This window comes from Stylophora pistillata, chromosome 11, assembly GCF_964205215.1.
Source record: "Stylophora pistillata chromosome 11, jaStyPist1.2, whole genome shotgun sequence".
Classification (NCBI taxonomy): Eukaryota; Metazoa; Cnidaria; class Anthozoa; order Scleractinia; family Pocilloporidae; genus Stylophora; species Stylophora pistillata.
Window position 1 is genome coordinate 22384163 of NC_142529.1, and position 22769 is coordinate 22406931.

General features: G+C 39.3%; 1 protein-coding gene across 2 annotated transcripts in view; it reads left to right on the top strand.

Moving 5' to 3' along the window:
* The first annotated feature begins 4530 nt into the window (after positions 1-4530).
* Positions 4531-22769, top strand: part of LOC111347268 (uncharacterized) — a 111013-nt gene continuing 92774 nt past the window's right edge. The window contains exons 1-11 of one of the 2 annotated variants that reach the window (XR_015993488.1): positions 4531-4899; positions 6851-7157; positions 7925-7987; positions 8607-8751; positions 10499-10540; positions 11677-11702; positions 12598-12639; positions 13016-13086; positions 13860-13955; positions 15451-15496; positions 16574-16664. Coding sequence is in view for 1 of the 2 variants with exons in the window: in XM_088739612.1 (XP_088595738.1) it covers positions 4851-4899; positions 6851-7157; positions 7925-7987; positions 8607-8751; positions 10499-10540; positions 11677-11702; positions 12598-12639; positions 13016-13086 (745 nt within the window). In the remaining variant the exon portion in view is untranslated. Of the gene's footprint in view, positions 4900-6850; positions 7158-7924; positions 7988-8606; positions 8752-10498; positions 10541-11676; positions 11703-12597; positions 12640-13015; positions 13087-13859; positions 13956-15450; positions 15497-16573; positions 16665-22769 lie in introns of those variants that run through there. The other variant, XM_088739612.1, reaches the window with a different exon arrangement.

Here is a 22769-nt window from a genome sequence, read left to right on the forward strand (position 1 = left end):
AAGTAACAAATAGAGAAACAGAAAACTAGGTTTGGTTAGCTCGCTCATACTGAAGAGATATAGAGCGGTTGTGCTGCAAATCCAATCAGAAGATCTGATGTAGCCAGGTTGTAGAGGAACATGATAGACGGCGATCGAAGGGAAGGTGTATTCACTATGGCAGCTAGTACCAGGGAGTTAATTACTAAACATGGATACAAAGATGAATGGAAGATTTAAAACGCAGTTTGTGATTATGATCATATCAGGGCGCTTATACTCATTTTTGTGAAGGTAATTTGTGATCGTTTTCTTTCCCATCTGTTAATTTTGAAAATTCAGCGGAAATTCAGCCCGTCGGACGATCTGTATGTGTTGGTTACCACGAAAGAATACCACAGTCTTACATTTGGATAGTCTCCCTCGCATCCGTTTTTTTGGATGTTACGCAACGCTCCCCCAAAAGAACGGCGGCTGACATCCGAACTACATTCCTTTCTCATTGTCCTTGCGGTTTGTTCGCGGTCTATTGAACAGACCAATCACATACCAGAAAATCTGAATGACGTAAGGTTTCACGCGAAAATGTGGATGTGGCAGATGATCTAGCTATCATGTCGGGAGAAACACTGAAGAACTTTGTCAATGAGAGCTCAAAATGTTTCACATGTTCATCGTTGTGCCCTGGTAGAGATAGAGTATATATTTTTGGGAAAAGTTCTCACAATTTCGTTGAAATTATAGAATCTACGCTTAACATAGACGTCAACAGCTACGCCAACGACACGAACGCTAGATTGTTTGAGCGGTTGTTAAAGTTTCAGCGAGCAACTGAGAAAGTAGAAGAAGCTAAAAACTGAACTGAAACTCTTTATTCGCACTACTTCAAGAGTTTACAACAGATTAAAAAAGTCAGAATATATAAGAAACAGTAAATTACATCAATAATCAAAACGAAATACAAGACGCCTTTCTATCGAGGCCAAGGGCTAAACGCTTGCTTCGACCGACGCTCATGGAGATCAGGAGGAAAAAAGCGCGTGCTTTCCGTCAACAAACCGGGCGAAGGCTTCGAGAACAAAGCAATTTAGGTCGGCCAACGTCTCCTACACTATTTGTACTTCTTCATTTGCCAGTCCGCTGCTAGCTGTAGCGAACCCGATTAGTTATGTTCGTGGCTTCTTATCACCGGTACAGGAAATCGGCCCGAATTATCGAGTGTTTCCGCACGTTGGTACAACGCAACAACAATAACAATAATATGACCACTTTCATCGGTAACTTGGTCAAACACGAGCGGGAGTGCTTGATATATTAACGATTTTCCGGATCCTGTAGGCAGCTTAACAAAAACATCTACGTACAGACCTGATTTTTTTCAGGTCTGATTTTCGCTATTGCATAAATAGCGCTATCTACTGCGAAGGATCGTGCATCATACGTATTTAATACCGCAGTTCAAAATATATGAACCTCATAAAAACATCTTTCTTGACTAAAACTTTTCTAATTGCAAGCTTCTGGTGAGCATTAAGCTCGAAAATTTTGAACTTTGAAGACGCTTTGCAAGCTCCTTCAAGCACCGCCATTTGTCTTGTGTTTTCCACATGAGGATCGCGATAGAAAACGATATCTGATTGGACGAGTCTCAAAAGGTGAGTCTGGCGCGAAAAGGTTCCTGAAAATGGAACCCGAGCTGTGATTGGCCAATTCGGAGAAAGGAATGTAGTTCGGTTGTCAGCAGCCGTTCTTATGGGGGAGCGTTGCGTGACATCCAAAAAAAACGGCTGCGAGGGAGACTAACATTTGGAACGTGAAGATAAATTTATAATGATATCCATCATTCGGAAGCTTGCTTTTTGTTGTTGTTGTTGTTGACATTTACATTTCTCCCTCAGATTGCATTCTTTGTTGAATGTTACGATTAAAATCTTGGGAAATGAAGTTGTTACTACAGTTTCTAACTGGCAAGTCACACACTTTTGTTTGTTTGTTTGTTTGTTTTTTTTATCTGGCGCCGTGTAACTCAACAGGTCACTATCTAGCACATTTGTATTCGATTTGTATTTTAATCTGTCGAAGATTAGATAAATTTTTAAGTCCTCAACACTTAAAGCTCTTTGCGTATTACAACTAGCATGAGCTGACTTTTCATATTTTTTTTTTAGATGAAAAAAGAGGGAAAAAATTAAACACGAAAAAAGATGACCAGGAAATAGTATATTATGAAGATGGTAATAAGTTGCTGACTCGCGTACTTCATTCAACATTGACACTACTTAATACAGAACGGAGAGATAAAGAGAGAACTTGGACAGTTACGGACACTAGCAAATAAATGAGGTTGCAAACACATTTGACTCAAAGGGAAAGCTAACTTTACAAACGACTAGAATTAGAACTTTCCAGAAGGGCCCTGAAAGGGACAGCAAGATTGAAAAGATAGTGATCGCAATTGTTTTGACATGCACAATATATTTTAAGATAGTTGTCCAGAACAAAAAGATTCATACAAAACAATAGGGACACGAAACACTGAGCAAATTGAGAAGAGAGCAAACATTGTTAAAACTCTTTTACAACTCGCCGGCAAGACAGCTGTTTCTTTCCAACAATATGTTTGGGTAAACTTTCGAATGACTCATTTTAACGGATTCACTTGAGTTCATTCGGTTCTATAAAGAGAACAACATAGGCGAATGGAGACATCAATTCCGAAGTTTCCATCCGCTCTCCATCAACCGAGCTGTTAATGTAAATTGACCACCGTAAAGAGTTTTAGAAGCTGACGTTTCGACCGTTAAACCTTCTCCAGAGCGAAGGACGAAGAGCTAATGACGACTGAGAGCTAACGCTCTGACGAAGTGCTAACGCTCAAAAGTGGCCAATTTACAGTCAACACAGTTGATAAAAATTAAGTAACCTCCCAGTTTGGGTGCTCGTATCGGGTTCTGAGTACAAAAGACAAAAGAAATCATGCTCAGCTTTATAATAGAAATATTTCATCTTCTTGTAGTAATTACCATTAACTTTCTGCTGGTAAACTTACAATTCAGTTTGTAGACGGTTTTGAGTTTTACCTTACTGGAGTTAGAAGAGATGAGAACCCAAGAACCGTGGGTCCACTCAATTACCCATGAGGTGGTTTTAGCAAATATTTTGATTTCAAGACATTTTGCATTCGACATTTCGCCATTTCTCTCCAAACATGCATCCCTCGCACGCAAAGGGGCTCTTGCTAGCATCCTGGCTTGAACAGCACGCGTGAGTTACGTAGATCTCCCAACGCGCGGGATTCACTGATCGTGTCACAGTACAGTGCCATTAGAGCCTGTGTGCAAGCTAACTGCATCTTTTGCGTCAGTGCAAATGAATGAATAAATGAATGAATGAATGAATGAATGAATGAATGAAAAACTTTATGTATGTGTCAAAGCGATCTAGCCGAGGGTAAGAAACCCTCTACTAATAGTAGACGCCTAAACTCAATACAATAACTTAAAATTCAACTAATTTAACTATTTACAATGGATAAAATTTAAATACGTCATTAACATTAAGAACTAAAAGTTTAAACTACCTTATTTAATACTCATTATTAGATCAAATAAACACATAGAGCGTTCCCTGAGCCAGCTAATTGTTCATGTGCTACATGAAACACAGTTCTTACAATCGTATTCTAATTTAGAAGAAAGGTTAGTTAAGGCAGATCTGTTTTTTAAAAGATTGTAGAGAAGGTGAGGTTTCTATGTTAGTTGAAAGTCGATTCCACAGCAAAGGGCCAATATATCTTAGGGAATGTTTTCCACAGGTAAAAGTATTAAATCTAGGAATGTGGAAATCTGCGCTTCTGAGGTTGTAAGTGGAACTTTTCAATGAAAACAAAGTTTTAACAGTCGATGGGCACAGATTATGCCTCACTTTAAACATCAAACAAGCTCTATCCTCTAGCCTTCTTTCATATAGACATTTTAAATTAGCCTTTTTAAGTAATTGCTCATATGTAGATTTACTATCTCTGAAGACTGCACGCAAACCCCTCTCCTAAGTGCGTTCAAGTTTTCTCTTGCCTTTTGCTCGGCAAAAATGCCAGGTGAGATGGCAGTAGGTGAGGTACGGGAGGATAGCAGCCTTAAAAAGGTGTAGTTTAGCAACGGTGGGCACTAACTTTTGAGTCTCATTAGTACACCTATCCTCTGGTTAGCTTTCTTGCACGTGATATTTATATGCACACTGAAATTAAGCTTGTTGTCAATAGTGACACCTAGTAACTTAATACTGTTCGTAGAATCAATGTCAGTTCCTTGTACATTTACTTTTATCTCATCTCTCCTGTCTCTTTGTTTATTGTTAATCAACATGGTATGGTATTTGGAGAGGTTCCCCTTGAGTAAGTTCGAGTCATATCATGAAGATGCTTTTCTTGCGTTTCCATTAAGGTTGTCATTCATGATCGTAGCAATGTTATCACTAATTTCAAAAAGCTGATGGTCATCAGCATACATGCTTAGATTCCATTCAGTTTCATAGACTAAGTCATTTTGAAAAATGAGTAAAGCACTTGTGCTTTCTCATGTCAGAGACCTCGATTTTTTTAAGGGGGATGGGATAAAAAGACGATTTTCAGCCTAAACGTCCTCAACGATACACATGGAGAGTGCTTACACCATTAACCAACTGAAGCCACTAGTCCCCGGGGTCTTTCAAGTCCCTGAAATACAACATGGCGGACGCTTGATGTCTAGTGTAACGTGAAATTATAATTGTTATCAGAACTGAGGGTTGATGGTTCGAACAGAATGTTCAAGCGATGTAATGTGGATGATTTGGTTGTAACGAAGTCAAAGCTACAATGTAGCGACTGAAGTATGGATTCTGAAGCTTATGAGATCGCCAGAGGTCTATACAATTCGAAAGGTATTTTAATCGGACTTTAGTTGGTTAACCCATGAATCCCTAAGAATGACAAGCAGCTAATCTCTCCTTAAACTAACAAAGCTGATTAAAACATAAGGGTTACAAGAATAACGGAAATGATCGGCAAGTAAAGTAGCTCTACAGGGCTAAAAATTGACGGTCGCACGGTCGCCAGTGGCGAGTTAAAACTGACTAGGGCGACCAAAAGTTTAAGTTTGATCGCCCGATGGGCGACTACATGTACAATCTCGAAAAGCTGTAATGCAATGTAAATTATGAGAAGTACAAAGTTAAAAATAAAACCCAATATGTAGTTTAATCGGACTACCTTTCTCTTCGTTTTTTGCCTGGACTCTAACATCGTCCATTTTAGTAAATTTTTAGTTTTGAAGTGGAAATTCCGAGCCGTTTTCACCCGGGTGTTTTCACGAGCGATCCACATTCAAGGCGCCATTTTGGAATTGCCACGTGACTCTCCCCCAGACTTCCGTGCGGGATGGTTTCGAAACACATGTTTTCGCTTTTCGAACATACTTTTCGCCTAGATGTGAAAACACAGTAACCACAGTCACTGCATGCAAGAAATTATGTCTTTAAAAAACGAGTCTTCTACAGTGTTTTATAACAAGTGCAAATAAATTGTTAAAGTTACTTTATTGCAGTTTACTTTATTTACTTTAAAAAACAAAAACATCCAACACATCTTATCATGAATGGCTGGAATGGCATTACTGGGAGGTGGGGGGAGCAATTCCTTTTTGTGTTGTTAGTTAACGCTCCGTTAAAGGCCATAGGGCATTTATTCGAGTGTTTCATTTTAAACAAAAGGAAATCCTGGGCTACTTCTTTTTGGGATGGGCGACTAAGAATTCAAGTTAACTGGCCCAACTGGCCACCAAGCACTGGAGTTAATTTTTAGCCCTGGCTCTAGACTTCTAACAAGATTCACCGATGCTATTATTACGTGTACCATGCATCGGACTGTTTAGAAAACAGAATGGAAAATATGCACACTGATGTAAGGGCGTAAAGGATTTATGTACGTGATGATAACAGTATAGCAGAGTGGATCAATTTGTTTCTTGGTGGATCCTTTTTAATTGCAAAGATAGTAAGTAAGTAAGTAAATTAACCTATTGACGTCCAGTGCGCCCGTATGCGCCCATGGGGACCCACACCCTTTCTACGCCTTGTGACGTCATCACTTTTAACCCTGGAGCACGAATTTGAGCACGTACTTGAACAGGTTGAAAATATCTTACTGACGATACCAGAATGAGCGCAATTGAGTGAAGGAGATTGGAGAAATAGCCAAAAAACCATGTCACTTCACTTTGACCTGAAAATCTGCACGAAAATCGTGTTTCAGTACCCACCTAACTTTCCGAGCATGCGCGTTGAAAATAATGAGTAGTTTCTGAAAAATCTCTACACCAAAATGAAGCCTACTAAATTTCCAGCAAGTGAGGAGAAACTTTCGGCAAGGAGAGGGGAAAAAAAGGGCAGGAGAAAGAGAGAAAAGTAAAAGTCGTAAGTGGGGCATGACTTTTCAACCCAAAAATTATGTCGAAATTTTGCTCTCTGCGCGTGCCTGAGATTTTCAGGCCGCCATTTTGCATTTGGATCAAAAGGCCGTCAAGTGCACGAGCTGTCAAGGGGTTTTTGGTAAGTTTGAGCTTTTAAAACCACAGCAGTGACCCGAAATCTGTACGTGAAGATAACAGTATAGCAGAGTGGATCAATTTGTTTCTTGGTGGTACCTTTTTAATTGTAAAGATATATATAAATGTTGTTGATATTGTTGTCAATATTTCTTGTTTTTGTAGTCATTTTGTTGTTTTAAAGAAGTCTTGTAAGGTAAACACTGTGGTTTAGGGATGGAATATCTTATACATCGATAAAAACTGATGTGAGATTTTACTATTGTTTTTGGATTTAAATTTAATTAAAGTGAGCATCCAAAGACCACCCACTGCAGCCCAGCATGGTGTTTTCACTGCCAGTTCCAGAGGGCCACCACCTCAGGCTGGAATGAAACCTTGTCCATTCAGTGCCAAGGCTAAAATAACTACAGAGAGAGTTGGTGAGAAGACAAATGTAAGGCAGAGATCAGGCCTTCCGTGGAGGCCATTTTCTGGACATGCTACATTGAGCAGACCAGTTCCCTTAGAGAACAAAGAATCTGACAGTGGTACAGTTAAAATGAAAGACGAACTGAGCTGTGATTCTGATGTTGTCCCCTCAGTGTACAAAGACAGGTGAGGTTTAACACAAATTGTTTTTAATTGAAATAGTGTAGGCCATTAAATTTTCACTTGTCAAGAGAATTCTAAGTTTGTAGTAAATGTAGCGTAACACCTCGTAAACTGTAGATTACCTCAACCCTTCACATTTTAACATCAGTATCCATATTCTCCATACTGTTCTTTACACATTTCCTAAGGTGTTGACAAGGAGAATTTGTTTGACAATCCAGAGCTTCCTTAGTTGGTGATCATCTCCTTTATTCTTGTGACTAAATCTTTATTATTGTGAGGTGTGTATAGTCCATTGGTCAGTGCGCTGGACTCTGGGTTGGTTGGCCTGGGTTCAAATCCTGCCTGGGGCATGACATTGTGTCCTTAAGCAAGACACTTCACTCACATTGCTTCATCTTCTCGGATAAGACGTAAAACCATAGGTCCCGTCTCCTGCACGGTTAGGAGTAGGAGATGTAAATTTCCCATGCACGAGATTACTGTGTAGTGGATGTCCTCCCCAGGGACTGGGATGGGTGGGAAGGTGAGATCGCTACATGGACTGAAGCAGCTGCTAGAGGCGCCCGATCTCAACCTTACAATACTGTTAGGCGCAACTGAATATATTCACATAGAACTCTGCGGTATATAAATGTAAAAATGTAAAATGTAATTCAGGGAAGATATTGTGAGGGGAAATTAGATGCTAGTCACTCCAAGGAGTCGAAGCGTCAACACCAGAATTATTGCTGACAGTAAGTGTTTTGTCCTTGAAATAATGTGTACAGGTGTTTGCCCAAGAACATTACAATTCTACAAGAGTGGCTGACAGAAGATGTGCCAAATAACTGGTGAGTACACACATTGTTTTATTTTCTCTTCAAAATATGTGGTTTCCTGTGATCACATATTCTGAGCTTTGTTGTCAATCTGAGATACATGTCCATGTACAGTGTGTTCATTGAGACTCCAATTTTTTTCTTGTTGCAAAAGTTTAGATGGAATTCAATTTTCCCCTAATTGTTTCAGATCTTAAAGATAAAAAACAATCTTGACCAAAGAAAATTAAAAGTCAATCTAGTGTCAAAAACTTTAAACTTACCTTGGAAATGAGTTTGAATCCCACCGTGTATGGAATCCTTATAATTTATACCAACCAATAATTTGACAACTGAGGCTTGTTTACTGGTTAGGATTTTTGTTTAGGCCAGGTTCAGAGGTATGTTTTTTACAAATGTATATACTTTTACCATTTTCATTGGAAAATTCACTGATGATTTGGCAGTAAGCTAGGCAACAAAAATAGTTTTCCATATCAAGTGAATTGACCATTTCCCTCCCTGTACTCTATAAATTAAAGTGTAATACTTATGGCAAAGAAAAATATGAGTGTTTTGTCAAAAAACTAAAAATGTTTGAAAAGGTGTATATAAAAGAGTGCTTATCTGCCTGATCTTGTTCTGTCGACAGGCCAACACAACTTACACCCAAACAAAGCTTTGTATTCCTGCCATGCATGCAGTCAGAGGAGTGTGTGTGGGATAAGCTACCTGCTGTACCACCTACTCAGCAGCCTGATGATCTGTTGATCTTTACTCCAGTACCGCAAGTTAAGGTACGGTACATGTGTAGGGGGTTGATGTTGTAGGAGACATGGTGGCTTAAGGTGGCTGAACACAGTTTTCGCACGCGCTTTTGCTGATGGAATTCAGCGCTCACACAAGGATTACAAAAAACAAACATGCCATCAATAGAGTGGTCATTTTATTTACTCAACATGTATCCGCACTATCTGTGCTATTTTTCTCCATAGATGGCCCAGTGTATTGAGGGCTTTAATTTTTTATTACAAAGACATGTTAGAAAAGTTAATGGTGCAAAGAACCCAGCAATTCTCAGCTTTTTCGTTGTTACTGAAAGAACCCAGTTAAATGCAGCACATATTTAGTAAGCATAAAATTGCGATTGAATGGTAAATTGCTTTCTCGGAAATATGCCTATTTCTTGAGAACCACTCATTAGAATTTCATGAAATTTGTCATGAAAATACTTTAGGAAATAAGTAACTGGAGTATTGAAAAAAATTAATTTTTAACAAAGGATATTCTAGATAATCGAGTGAACCTTCATCAAGGGATAACTAAAGATCTCTTTGTTAAATTGTTAGCAAAATGGTGTTAACTTGTGAGTAATGTTACAAGCTTGTTGCATGCAAATTATAAAGAAATTCTAATGACTAAATTTTCTACAAATAAACAAACCAGTTTTTAAGGCCTGTTTATATCTATTGATGTCACCATGGCAATGGCACATACGTCAGCTTGCAATACAATACAATACAATACAATAGACTTTATTTCAAGAGGGTAGGACGTGGTAGTAGTTAAACTGATGATCCTGTGGCCCTCTACCTATGTACCTATATAATATACAATACTATTAAGTGTTATTCTATTAAAATTGACAAAGAATCTAAAATGGCGCACTGAAATTGTTAGTTTCTATCTGGCTTTTTAAAAGAGTGTTTATTAGTCTCTTTTTGAAACTTTTTTGTGTCCTTTGAGTTTCTGAGCATTTTCTCTAAATTATTCCAGTCTTTGATGGATCTAACTGTGAACATTCATCCCCCTTGGGTAGGGTTGTTATATTTGAGGCAGCGTAGGTTTAGATTCCTTTAACGGGCATTTCTGGAGTGAACATCAGAATTCAGTTGAAGCAGAGATTTCAGGTATTCTGGTATTTTATGGAGCGTTCTCTTGAGAATTAATGTGCATCTGTTGACGTACACCTCTTGATAGAAGGGAAGCCAATTTAACGTGTTGAACAAAGGCAATGTGCATATCTTAACTTTCAAAAAAACAAAGTTTGTATTGTTAACTTACTGCCAGTTTTGGCGATCTAGAGATCAAGGGTCTTAGAGAAAATGGTGAAAGGAACAAAAACTGTGTTCAGCCATTATTTGATATTTTTCTTTATTCTTGTCACAAGTCTGTTTGACATTGTATTGCTGTTGTAGGGAGAAAATCTGTCTTGGTCACCCATGGTGGGAGGAGGTGCTGGGGATAGATTAGCATCCCATCTAGGAGGTAGAATACTCGTCATCATTTCATGCCACAGAAACCAGGGTTCATGAGAACTGATTGCTCAAGTTTTGCTGTCATGTTTTTCCGCTCTAAGACTGACTAAGTACAAGTCAGTTGTGATTGATCACTTTCATTCCATTAGCAGTGTTTAATTGTACATGTAGATTATTCAACTTGGTTTACCATAGTAATGTTCTGAGTAAGTCATCTGTCATGTAGTTGCTGGTAGCTGTAGATATCCTGTCAGTGCTTTTATTAAATTCTTTTTATTGTTTATAGAAATGCAAGCCCTCAAAACCAAGATTCCAGTCATTTGTTGAAGTATAATGAAAAATGTTTTTTGACATGCACCTTTGTTACACAGAAAATAATGATTATTATTTTAAACTTCTGATCACATGCCTTGTCTTTTGACAACTGGTAAGATGCTCAACCACTGAGCTGCACACAACATTTATTTCAATGTTTGAAAAGCATTTTTATTAACCCTCTTCACCCTTACATCAGTATGCATATTCTCCATACTGTTCTCTATACATTTCCTGAGGTGCTGACAAGGAGAATTTGTTTAACAATCAAGAGCTTCTTTAGTTAGAGATTATTTCCTATAATCTCGTGAACTTAATGTGTGATTCAGGGTGATATTTTAAGGAGAAATTAGATGCTGGTAGTCATATACAGTAAACTGTAAATACTCCACAGGATTAAAATACTCCGTGCATAGAACTCTCTTAATGACATGCCACGAACTTGGAATTTGCACAATAATTAAGTTGAAATAGTTTCATGTACATCTCTTGTGTTTATTTGTACATATAGGCAGATTCATGCTGACGTCATTGTTTACATTTTTGCTCATTTGCATTCGGCTTTGCGTAAAGAAGGAAGCATGTTAGATACAAATTGACTTCAGGCAGCTCTTTAGCTAGAAGCTAGAAAGCCTCAGTACATGGTGAAATTTTTAGCTCTTTGGGTGTAATATTCAAGGAGAAATAGTCCATCAAAAACTGCAAAATTTCTGGGTGGCAAAAGCGCTAATGAGCTCATACATTCTATGTAAAATTTTGAGTTTTTAAACCCGTGTTGCACAAAAAGTATTCAATGCATCAGGCTCGTATTGACTGGCCAAGTTCATCATACTTTGACCTTTCGATATTCAGAACTGATTTATTTTTAGCTCCATCAGAAACTGAATTGCTTATGCTAATGAGACAAATATTGTAAACAAGGATTCCCCTATAGCTTATCAATTCATTTTTGTGTATCACTCTTGTACTTGTACATGTAGCAATCAGGTTATTAGCTAGAACCTCAAGTCTTCAATGGTAAAACGTTGCCTCTACTTGACAAAAAATGTCCCTCTCGGGGGTTATTTAGAGGAAGTGCTTAGAAATATGTTAAATCTCTCTGTTGTTGCAAACTAGTTTTTCATTATTTTGTTGAATTTTTTTTCTCAGGAGGAGGACAGAAGATGCAAGCACAGGTCCACTGTTTTGTTTGTCTTATGGAATGAATTTAACAAATGACAATTATAATTCAGGTTTAGTAGAGTTTTTAATTGAAGCTCTTTTCACGCAACTGATGAAATAGATTTTAACCTGCTCTAAGTTAAAGTTTGCACTTGAGCCAAATGGCCCCTCCAGCTGGATCTTATCCAGGTTTTCAAAGCATAAAGCAACTAGAAGTATGACTGTACTTCCCCCTAGATAGGATGTCGCTCGTTTAACTCGTTGCGGTGGCCAATTTACAATTTAAACTTAGTTGATATAACCAAATTACCTTGTTACCCCCACTGATGCAGCACCACAGTTTCTTTAGAAACTTTCAGCCTTTATTCATTAGTCCATTGCAAGGTTAACCGTCGCATTTCATCACCCATCCCTGACAGTTCACCCAAATCCAATAACACTCCTCGGTAGAAAGACTCTGTGAAAATTAAGTGATTTACCTAAGAACACATTGCAAATGGCCCAGTCAGGTCTCAAACACAGAGCTCTTGACCCAGAATTTAGTGCACTGGCTAAAAGGCTACTGTGTCCCCACCTGAACTCTCTATAAGAAGGTGAACAACACACCCTAGAGGGAGCAAACTTATCTGTGCTTGCCAGTCTAAATCCCGTGCACACTTTTGAATAAAGCCAATCATAGGCCAGGTACATTTGAAACATGTTTGCTTATGAGAAATGATCTTAAACAGGATTTTTAACTATAGTTTGTGGCCGTGGAGACCATCAGAAACATTTGAATAGATGTTTTTCTGTGGTATACCAGTAGTTAAAGGAGTTTGTAAACCTTTCAACAGAGGCAAGTGTCTGGAAACAGTTTTTTCTTGACTTTTTAAGTAACATAAGAGTTTTCTTTTTTTTTTTTTTTTTAAGAAGTGACATGGTGAAAATAGAGCCAAGTTCCTCCTCACATGAGTAAGTACATGGATAAAGAACATGATTTTTCACATTAACCCCATCACTCTCAAGATCCATTTAGTAACTCTCTTTACTGTCTGTTATACTATTCTTATGATGTAAGTTCTGAGAATTTACTATTGGATCAACTAGCTATTTCCTAATTGATATTTTCTTTATTTTCATCTCTTGTCCGCTTGATATTGTATTGATATGGTAAGGGGAAGATCTGTCTTGATCACTCATGGTAGTTCAGGGTTGATATTAAATAAATGTATGTAGCATCCATTTTGGAATACACTGAAGATTTCATGGCAAGATAAAATTTAGAGGTGATTTTTCCCTTTTTTGTTTTCATTGTCTCACTTTAAGCTTCTTTTCATTTGTTTTTTAGCATTTTTGAGGGAATGCAGAGAGCTGATATTATTAGACAAGAGATTGAAGATCTTGAAAGGCTGTTACAAGGTAACTGTCGACAAAGGAAGAACCTGGCAGCTTTGCCCCACCTTGTACTGCTAGTGGTTTAAAAGAATGCTGCCAATTTTCGAATGAATTGAGATTATTGGCTGTTGTAATAACACTGTACAGTTGGTTTTATGACACACAGTCAAAGTGCCCTGCAATAGCAGGGGTTTCAATGATGGGTGATTGCAGGTGGTCTTCTGCTGCCACAAGACCTTTTCATTTTGTCTGTCTAGCCTTCAAGCACTCTTTTTGGTACCTTGTTTTCTTTTTAGTGGGGGGGGGGGGGATAGGATTGTGTTGTGCAGGAGGTCAAGGATTCGAGCCCCGGCTGGACTAATGCTCATGGTCTTAAAATAAGTGAGGAGAATTTGCTACCTTTCTATAATCAAGAAATAGATAGATATTCTAGTCTTCTCGGATAGGGATGAATAAACTGTAGGTCCCGTCTCCTGCAGGGTTAGGGGTAGAGGACGTTAATTTCCCACGCACGAGATTGCTGTGTGGTGGATGTCCTCCCCTGGGTAGGATGGGTGGGTGTTGGCCCTGAAAAGCCCCTATGGGGAGTGGTCAATTAACCTATGTATGTATGTATGATTGTATGTATAGGGGAGCACACCCTAAAACCCCCCTTACGAAAAGGAACCTTGCGACTTCTTTTGCATCTTTTTTATCTAGAAAAAAAAATGTTAAAAACCCTGAGTAATAAGTTGATGTGTCACTGGAAGAACTTTGTTGACAGATTAGTGGTTTTTTTTTTTCTTTTTTCATTTTAGGCATTGGAAACCCTAAGGGGTCTTCCTTAGTGGTGCGATACCAGCATGATATCAATTACTTGAGAGACATGGCCAAAAACAGTTGAGGGATGATTTGTAAGTGATGATTTCATACAAATTCTCTTTGTTTTTTCCATTTAGTATTTAATCGCATTGATTACCACCTGCAAAATAAGAATGACATCTGTAGCATTTTTTCCTATTTGGATAAATGCCACAGGTATTAGATCATTTGTATTCTATTGGTTAGCACACCTTTGACTGCAGTCATGTGATTATTTGTAGATATCGTTTTATTAAAATCTGGATCATTGGATAATGCAATTCAAGACTTTTTTTAGGCTTAGCCATTATGGTATATGAGCCAATATACCATAATCTAATATCTGTATGATGCACGATCCTCGCAGTAGAGAGCGCTAACAATAGCGAAAATCAGGTCTGTACGGGATTCGAACCACTGACCTCTGCGATATTAGTGCAGCGCTCTACCAATTGAGCTAACAAGCCAACTGGGAGCTGGCCGTTAAGTTGATTCATAATAAACCCGTGATGATAAATCAGATACAATGAATATATGAAGTTCATATATTTTGAGCTGCGGTATTAGATACGTATGATGCACGATCCTCGCAGTTGAGAGCGCTATTTATGCAATAGCGAAAATCAGACCTGAAAAAAAACAGGCCTGTACGGGATTCGAACCACTGACCTCAGCGATACTAGCGCAGCGCTCTACCAATTGAGCTAACAAGCCAACTGGGAGCAAGCCGTTAAGTTGATTCGTAATAAACCCGTGATGATAAATCAGATACAATGAATATATGAAGTTCGCTCTCTACTGCGAGGATCCTGCATCATACGTATCTAATACCGCAGTTCAAAATATATGAACTTCATATATTCATTGTATCTAATCTAATCTGTACATTGTAACATCCGGTTTCTTCTTACAAAATAAAGTCGAAAAGATTTGTTTAATATCTTGGGGGTGTTTTTTTTTTAATAAAACAATTATTCCACTCGTGCTTGTTGGATACGAGATGATTAAAACCAACTCGGCGCTATGCGCCTTGTTGGCTATCTATCATCTCATATCCAACGTGCGCTTGTGGAATGATTGTTAAGTATATGATTAAGTTCATCATATTCGAATAAAGCAGTTGTGTAGAGCACTTGGTCTAATTAATGCATTACTGTACAGAAGTATATAGAACCTTAATGCATAATGACATCCGTGTACATGTAACTTAAAAGCATTGACTTTCCAACTCTCAGTCATGTGCGTTGTTAACCCTGTTGTTCTTTGGGATAGCGATTTTTTTCATGTTTGGCAGGGGCATGGTTTCGCAGTTCAGGATGATTTAAACGTAAACAGCTATTTTTTCCAAATATTATTCTCACGCGGCACAATTAACATTAAGGAAACCGATAACATTTTCAAGCTACGTTACTTCATAAGCTATGGCACAGTGCTTATCAAAGAAATTTGACTACGTTCTTTTTAAGTAATTATTCGCTCAGTTTTACTTACGGTGCTGACTACATTGTGTACGTGTAAGCTCTGGTTTCTTTTCCTTCGTCTTCACAGGTCCCAGGAGGTGCGGAGCCTTACCCCAGTAGCTGCCAGTTTTCAGGTAGAAAAATAATATCTCGTACACTAGCACGACAATTAAGCCACGTTTGGGGAGTGGGGATAAATTGTGTTTTGTTTAGTTGTAGTTTTTTTTTCCCTCAACTCCCATGAGTGATCAAGACAGATTTTCTCCTTACAATCGCAAGACAATGTCAAACAGACAAGTGATGAGAATAAAGAAAAATAGTCCTATCAATTATTGGATTATTAGTTGATTCAATACCAAATTCTCCAAACTTGCATCATAAGAATTGTATAGCACATGGTAAGGAGAATCACTAAGAAGATCAATGGAGTGAAAGGGTTAGGATTAGCTCTCCCTGTCATCATGGCACTATTATAGTTGACACACGACTCACTTGTCAAACGTAGCGATCCAAAAGGTTAGGATTACCTCCCTGTCATCATGGCATTATTATAGTTGACACACGACTCACTTGTCAAACGTAGCGATCCAAAGGGTTAGGATGACCTCTCCCTGTCATCTTGGCATTATTACAGTTGACACACGACTCACTTGTCAAACGTAGCAATCCAAAGGGTTAGGATTACCTCTCCCTGTCATCATGGCATTATTACAGTTGACACACGACTCACTTGTCAAACGTAGCGATCCAAAAGGTTAGGATTACCTCTCTGTGATCATGGCATTATTATAGTTGACACACGACTCTATTGTCAAACGTAGCGATCCAGAAGACATCTTTTGAATGAGAGAATGTCACCCACACAGAGGTGTCCCTTGAAGGATAGTGGCAGATACAATGGGACCTCCAATCAGGGGACACCCTCGTCAATATGAAAACTGTCCCCTGAATAGAGGTTTCCTTTAAGTGAAAATAACATCTACAATGGAACTTCGAATCAGTGTACGCCCTTATGAATGGAAAAGGTGTCCCTTGAAGAGAAGTATGCCTTCAATGAAGGTACAAGGTTACCAGTCATATCCCCAGTAAGGACTAAAGTTGGTGTCTCTTGAATTGAAAGTTCCCGTTGTACATAGGTTGTACTGGGTTTAGAAAGTGCCGTTAAGTACCTTTCCTCAAATTAGCTCTTAAGATCAACCTCTTCATTGCAGGAGGATCTTGTCAGATATCCTGAACAACACGAGCAGATTGTGGCGACTATTAAAGAACGACGGGATCAGTGCGTGAGGCAACTGGCTGACATAGAACAGGAGATCATGGACGAGAGCACGTGATATTCACAACACAGGGGAGGCGGCAATCCAGTGCCGAATTTTTATTTACGGTTCTTAGACGCACCCCTATAAATTGAAGAGATTTAGGGGCGCCTGTTCCCCTCGGGGGCAAGGTACATCCCATAGGGGAAGTTGAGGGGAGTGCCGCCCAAGAGGCGGACAATTTCAGGCCAGTAGTGCATGAATGTGAGCGAGAACTTTGTTTTGGTGTGTTAAGCTTGACGACTGATTACTTAAAAAAAAGAAAATGTTGTAAAACGCAAAGGCAAGCAGGAAGATTAAAGCTTCCTCGCTTTTTTCGAGTTGGGCAAAAGAGCCCGTGTGGCCCTCAGTGCGTTATGGGTGATCATGAGTGACATCAATTCACGGCGACATGTCGTGTTTAAAACTATCGGGATTGAAGATAATCATTAACAATTATTGGATGAAGTGGAGCATGATAGCGATAATTATCAAGATCAAAGTTTGTGTTGTCTGCCGTAGCCAAAGGCTGAGGCAGATAACACAAACTGATTATCGCTCTCATTATTGCTCTCATGCGAAAACCGAATCTCATAATTGTTTTATTATGCATATTCCTGAGCTGCACTTTTGAAGACAAGAGCGCCTTAAATCTATTTTCTGTACGTATGACGTAAGAGAATATATATATCTCTTAATGTCAATGTGAACGAATTTTTTTGTTTAAACTTGACCTGTTAATGAAGAGTTGAATTAGACGTGATTCGTGAACCAATTTGTTTTGTGTGATGGATTTCCAGTTTTATTTTATTGTTTTAAAAATGTACGTGTTGTTCTCGAACGGTTCTGGTTAGCTTTTGACCAGAGTTTTTACTGTACGTAGACTTCAAAGGGATCGGTTAAAGTCATAAAGCAGACCACAAGTGGTTCTTGAACAAATAAGACAAGACCTAACGTCCTCTTTGGTCAAGACTAGAAAAAGTAAAATATTACTTCAACGTGATTGTCTTGAATTTTGCGTGAACGTGAAAGAGTTTTGGATATTATTCGTGATACGTGAAAAGGTCATTAAATATTTTTACGTGACCGAGTACTACATAGGGGTATAGAGGACCCTCTTGTGTGTTGTCGGCGGATCGTATTCAAATCGAAACTTGAGCTTTGAATTAAAAAATTGTATGTTGTCGACGAATCGTCTAGGAGGCCGAGCGAAGACTTCAACTTTGAGCGAAGAATTTAATAATAATAATAATAATAATAATAATAGTAATAATAATAACAATAATAATAATAATAATAATAATAATACAGCATTTGTAGTGCGCAGATTCCATGTCGATATGCACAAATGCGCATTACAATAAGAGTTAAGAACTAACCCTAAATCAAATAACATGGAGGTAAAATTCAGAAAATCATATCACTGTTTAAATAGTTTAAAACTAAGAGAACTATTATAAATAGGTTAAGATCACAATACACAAAATAATTAACATTTAGCAGACTATGAAAACTATTATAAATAGGTTAAGATCACAACACACAAAATAATTAACATTTAGCAGACTATGAAAACTAATATAAATAGGTTAAGATCACAATACACAAAATAATTAACATTTAGCAGACTATGAAAACTATTATAGATAGGTTAAGATCACAATACACAAAATAATTAACATTTAGCAGACTATGAAAACGCATCACGAAATAAATGTGTCTTAAGTTTAGACCTGGAGTCAGCAACAGTGCTTTCAGACCTAATCTCCAGAGGAAGCATGTTCCAAAGTTTCGGCGCCGCATATGTGAAGGAGCGATCACCAAGACTAACCTCAGACAACTTTTTAGGGCAACGAAGGTGAAGGTTATCACGAGAGCTCTTAAGATTATACCGTGAAGGTGACTTAATGGAAATTAAAGAGGCTAGATATGTAGGTGTTAAACCTTTAAGAGCCTTAAATGTCATTAAAGAATTTTAAAAACAATTCGAAATTTAACTGGTAGCCAGTGTAAATTAAAAAGTAAGGGTGTAATATGGCTGTAGCTACTTTGCTGACAAACCAGTCTAGCAGCAGCATTCTGTATTCTTTGAAGCCTATTTAACTGATAGTCAGGAATACCGTACAAGATACTGTTACGAAAGTCAATCCTAGATTACACAAATACATGCACAAGAGTCTCAGTGCACCGTCTAGAGAGGTACTTCCTAAACGCCGAATATTATAAAGATAATAAAAACAAGAACCAGACAATTTCGTTATGTGGGTAGCCATTGACAGTTTTGCGTCAAACCAAGAGCCGAAGTTTCTAGCAGAGGAGACTGATGAGACGTGGCAATCACCCACTCGCACGCGATGAGAATTAACTTTAGCCAACTGCTGAGGTGTTCCTATAACCAAAAATTCATACTTATCATCCTTTATAGCTTAAGACTGTCGGTTAACATCCACGAGCGAATATCATCAACACAGGACTCCAAAGCACTTAAGGCGGAAAGCTCATCAATAGCGTCATTGGGACAAAAAGAAAAATATAATTTAGCATCGTCTGCAAAGCAGTGAACGTCAGGCAAATGCGACTGAACAATCTGAAACAATCTTCTAGTGTAGAGTGTGAATAAAAAAGGACCCACTGAAGATCCCAGCGGAACACCACAATCCAAGTTGAATCTTCTTAAAAGTGCACTGTGTACCGAAATTCACTGAGAACGACTAGAGAGGTAAGATTGAAACCATGAAAGGACATTACCTTGAATACCAAAGGAGTTTTCCAATTGTCGTAGCAGCCTGCCATAATCCACAGTATCAAAAGCAGCACTCAGATCAAGGAGAAGAAGTAAAGTCACACGTTGTTTATCCATATTAAGTAGAATATCGTTTACGACCTTCAACAGAGCAGTTTCAGCACTGTGGTGAAGGGATGTGTCGAAAACGAAGACCTAAAAACGAACCCTACGACTTAAAACCCACTAGTCTAAAACGAAGACCCTGTAGTCTAAAACGAAGATCCTGTGGTCTAAAACGAAGATCCATTGCTCTAGAAAACCTTTTTTTTTTCCAAGGAAGGGCTATACAGTAAGCTCAATTGCTCTCATTTCTGTGGCGCATAAATTAAAATGTCATCTGAGCGTGCGACCAACTTGACAGTTACGTTATCTCAGTCTGTACAACACGTGTCAAATTGTGTAACGCAATTAAATTCTATGAATACAGAAATATACGTTTTTGTGACGATTTTGGTATATTTTGTCGTCCCAACATTCTATTTTTCAAATGCATATTGAGCAAATTACGATGAGGTGACTTCATTACTTTCATTAATGTATGCGTCATCATTAATGTATGCGCTTTTCACGGCTGCACATGGCTTTCAAAGCTCCGCATATTTTTAAACCGTTTGTCTTTATTTTGCTATGTTACCTCATCGACATGATGCAAGCCTCATCCTTTCCTAACAATGATGTTCTAGAGAAGAAAGTTTGGCCCCGTTGACGAGGAAAGCGAGCAGGCAAGCAAGTTAAAGAACGAGAAACTTACAAGCGCCATATTATAACCACCATTGCAAAGTCAAGACCAGTGCGCCATAAAACTAAATTCATGGCGTCCAGTTCGGGACATATTCCTGCTACCTGCAAGGTTATTCGTCTCAAAGCCCCCTTGGAATCTGGCTCTGCTTACTCGTTTGTGCCGGCTTTTATTCTCTCCAATGTGATGTCTCTCTCACCAAAGATTGACGAAGTTCGAGTGACCATTTGTTGAATGCAAATCTGGATTTCATTTGCATCACGGAAACATGGCTCAAATTAACAAATGATAAACACCACAGCGTACACTATTGAGTTATGGTGCACGTGGGAGGTTGCTAAGCACGAAAGACGCGTAAGAGTCGCTCGAGGCGATAGCCGAGAGCGACTCTAGCCTCTTGAGTGCTTAGCAAACCTCCCAAGTGCATCCATAACTCAACAGTGTACGCTGTGGTGTTTACCATTTGTTTTATAACATAACATTGATGCATTGTAGCTCAAGAGTTCCCTTTTATTTAACAAGTCTTACGTGGCCAGAAAAAAAAAACGCGCGCGGAAAAATAGTCTTTGCATTAATTTTTGCTCACGTCAGCAGCGTACACCCATGGGCAAATGGGACGCTAAATTGACCAATCAGAGCGCGCGCTTTACTTTGGTTATGTTATAAAACCACATGGATGACAATTTCGTGTTTGTTCCGGGCTACAATATCATCCGCAGTGACAGGGTAACTAGTGATCATGAAGGCATTAGTATGTACATCCGCGATTCTATCCGATATGATGTTCTATCCGACCTATGGACGAGAATTTTGAAGTTTTATGGGTTAAAATCCCCCCCCCCCCTCAAACGGCTCCCTGGGAGCATACCATCTATTATTGTTGGAACTATTTACCATCCGCCGGGTGCAATCGACTCCTTGATTTTAAATTACCTGTACGAGTCACTATAACAAATCAAAGCCATTTTTCCTGACTGTGGCCTCTTTCTTTTGGGGGATTTTAACAAGTTAAATTGCTATCGTCTGAGGAACGCCCTCGATCTCCGCCAAATTGTCCCCTTTCCAACCCGTGGGCAAAGTAAATTAGATCTAATCTTTAACAATCTCAGCGACTTTTACGATGTGCCCAAAATGTTGCCTCGTTTTGGGCTCTCCGACCACGATACTGTGGAAGTACAGCCTCTGGCTAGACGGGATGGTAAGAAGAACAAAATCCAGCTCATATCCAGAGACTTGCGGACAACAAGTCGTCTGGCCATGCGGATTTACCTCGATGAAGTCGACCTTGGTCGTCTGGTAAGATGCAAAGAGTCATGTAAAGAGAAAACACTCGCGCTTGAAACCATAATTAAGACGGGCTTGGATTCTGTTCTTCCCCTTAAATCCAAGACGATTATTGCCAAGGACCCACCCTGGATTAGCAAACAATTGAAATCTTTAATTCACGAGCGCCAAATAGCCCTTGCTCGTGGCGATCAAGATTGCTTCCGCCGCCTTCGGAACCGCGTTAATAGCTTGCGGAAGTCTTGTCGCGCTAAATACTACGAGTCCAAAGTCGAACATCTGAGGAACTACGAACCGCGTAGTTGGTGGAACGAAGTTAAATCACTTGGCGGGATGCAATCAGCTACACGCACAGATCCTACCTCTGTCATGAAGCATATTGATACAGGGCCTGACTCTAGTCCTACGGCCCTTGCTAACGTCACTAACAATGCCTTTCTTGCTCCAATGAACTCTTTTACTCCATTGGATTCTGGAGTCTCGTTTCCTGTGCAATATACCGACACGCCAACGGTTACTGAATTCTGTGTCTTGAAGAAGCTCCTCGCCCTTAATCCTGCCAAAGCTTCTGGGCCTGACGGCGTGCCCGCCTGGCTTTTGAAAGAGAACGCGGACCTATTAGCTCCTGCGGTTACTGATATTCTTAATAGCCTATACTTGGAGGTTCGTCTCCCCCAGTCCAGGAAGCTCGCCAACGTCGCCCCTATTCTTAAGCAGACCCCTGTTTATGACGTTAACAAACACCTGGGACCAATTTCACTTACACCTGTCCTTTCCGAATTGACTGAGGACTCTGTGGTTGATCGTTACGTTAAACCAGCTGTACTCGCTAAGGTCGACCCTCGGCAGTTTGGCACTGTTCCCGGTTCAAGCACCACCGAAGCCCTAATTAGTATGACTCATGCCTGGCACAGTGCTACTGACGGTAACGTGGCGTCTGTGAGGGTGATTCTCTTCAATTTTAAAAAAGCCTATGACCTAATCGACCACCAGATTTTGGCCAAGAAGCTGGGTACATATAACATCCCCAATGCTTTCATCTCATGGATTATCGACTTTCTCACCTCGCGCAAACAGCGTGTTCAACCCGGCCACGACTGCTTCTCAGAATGGGGTGCGGTCCCAGCGGGGGTTCCTCAACTTACAAAACTGGGGCCGTGGCTGTTTATCATCATGATCAACGAGCTGGATGTTCCTGGCGTCGATCTCTGGAAGTATGTTGACGATACCACTATTTCGGAGACGATAAGCAAGAACCAAGACAGTCACATTCAAGCTGTTGTTGACACCCTAGCAAGCCGTGC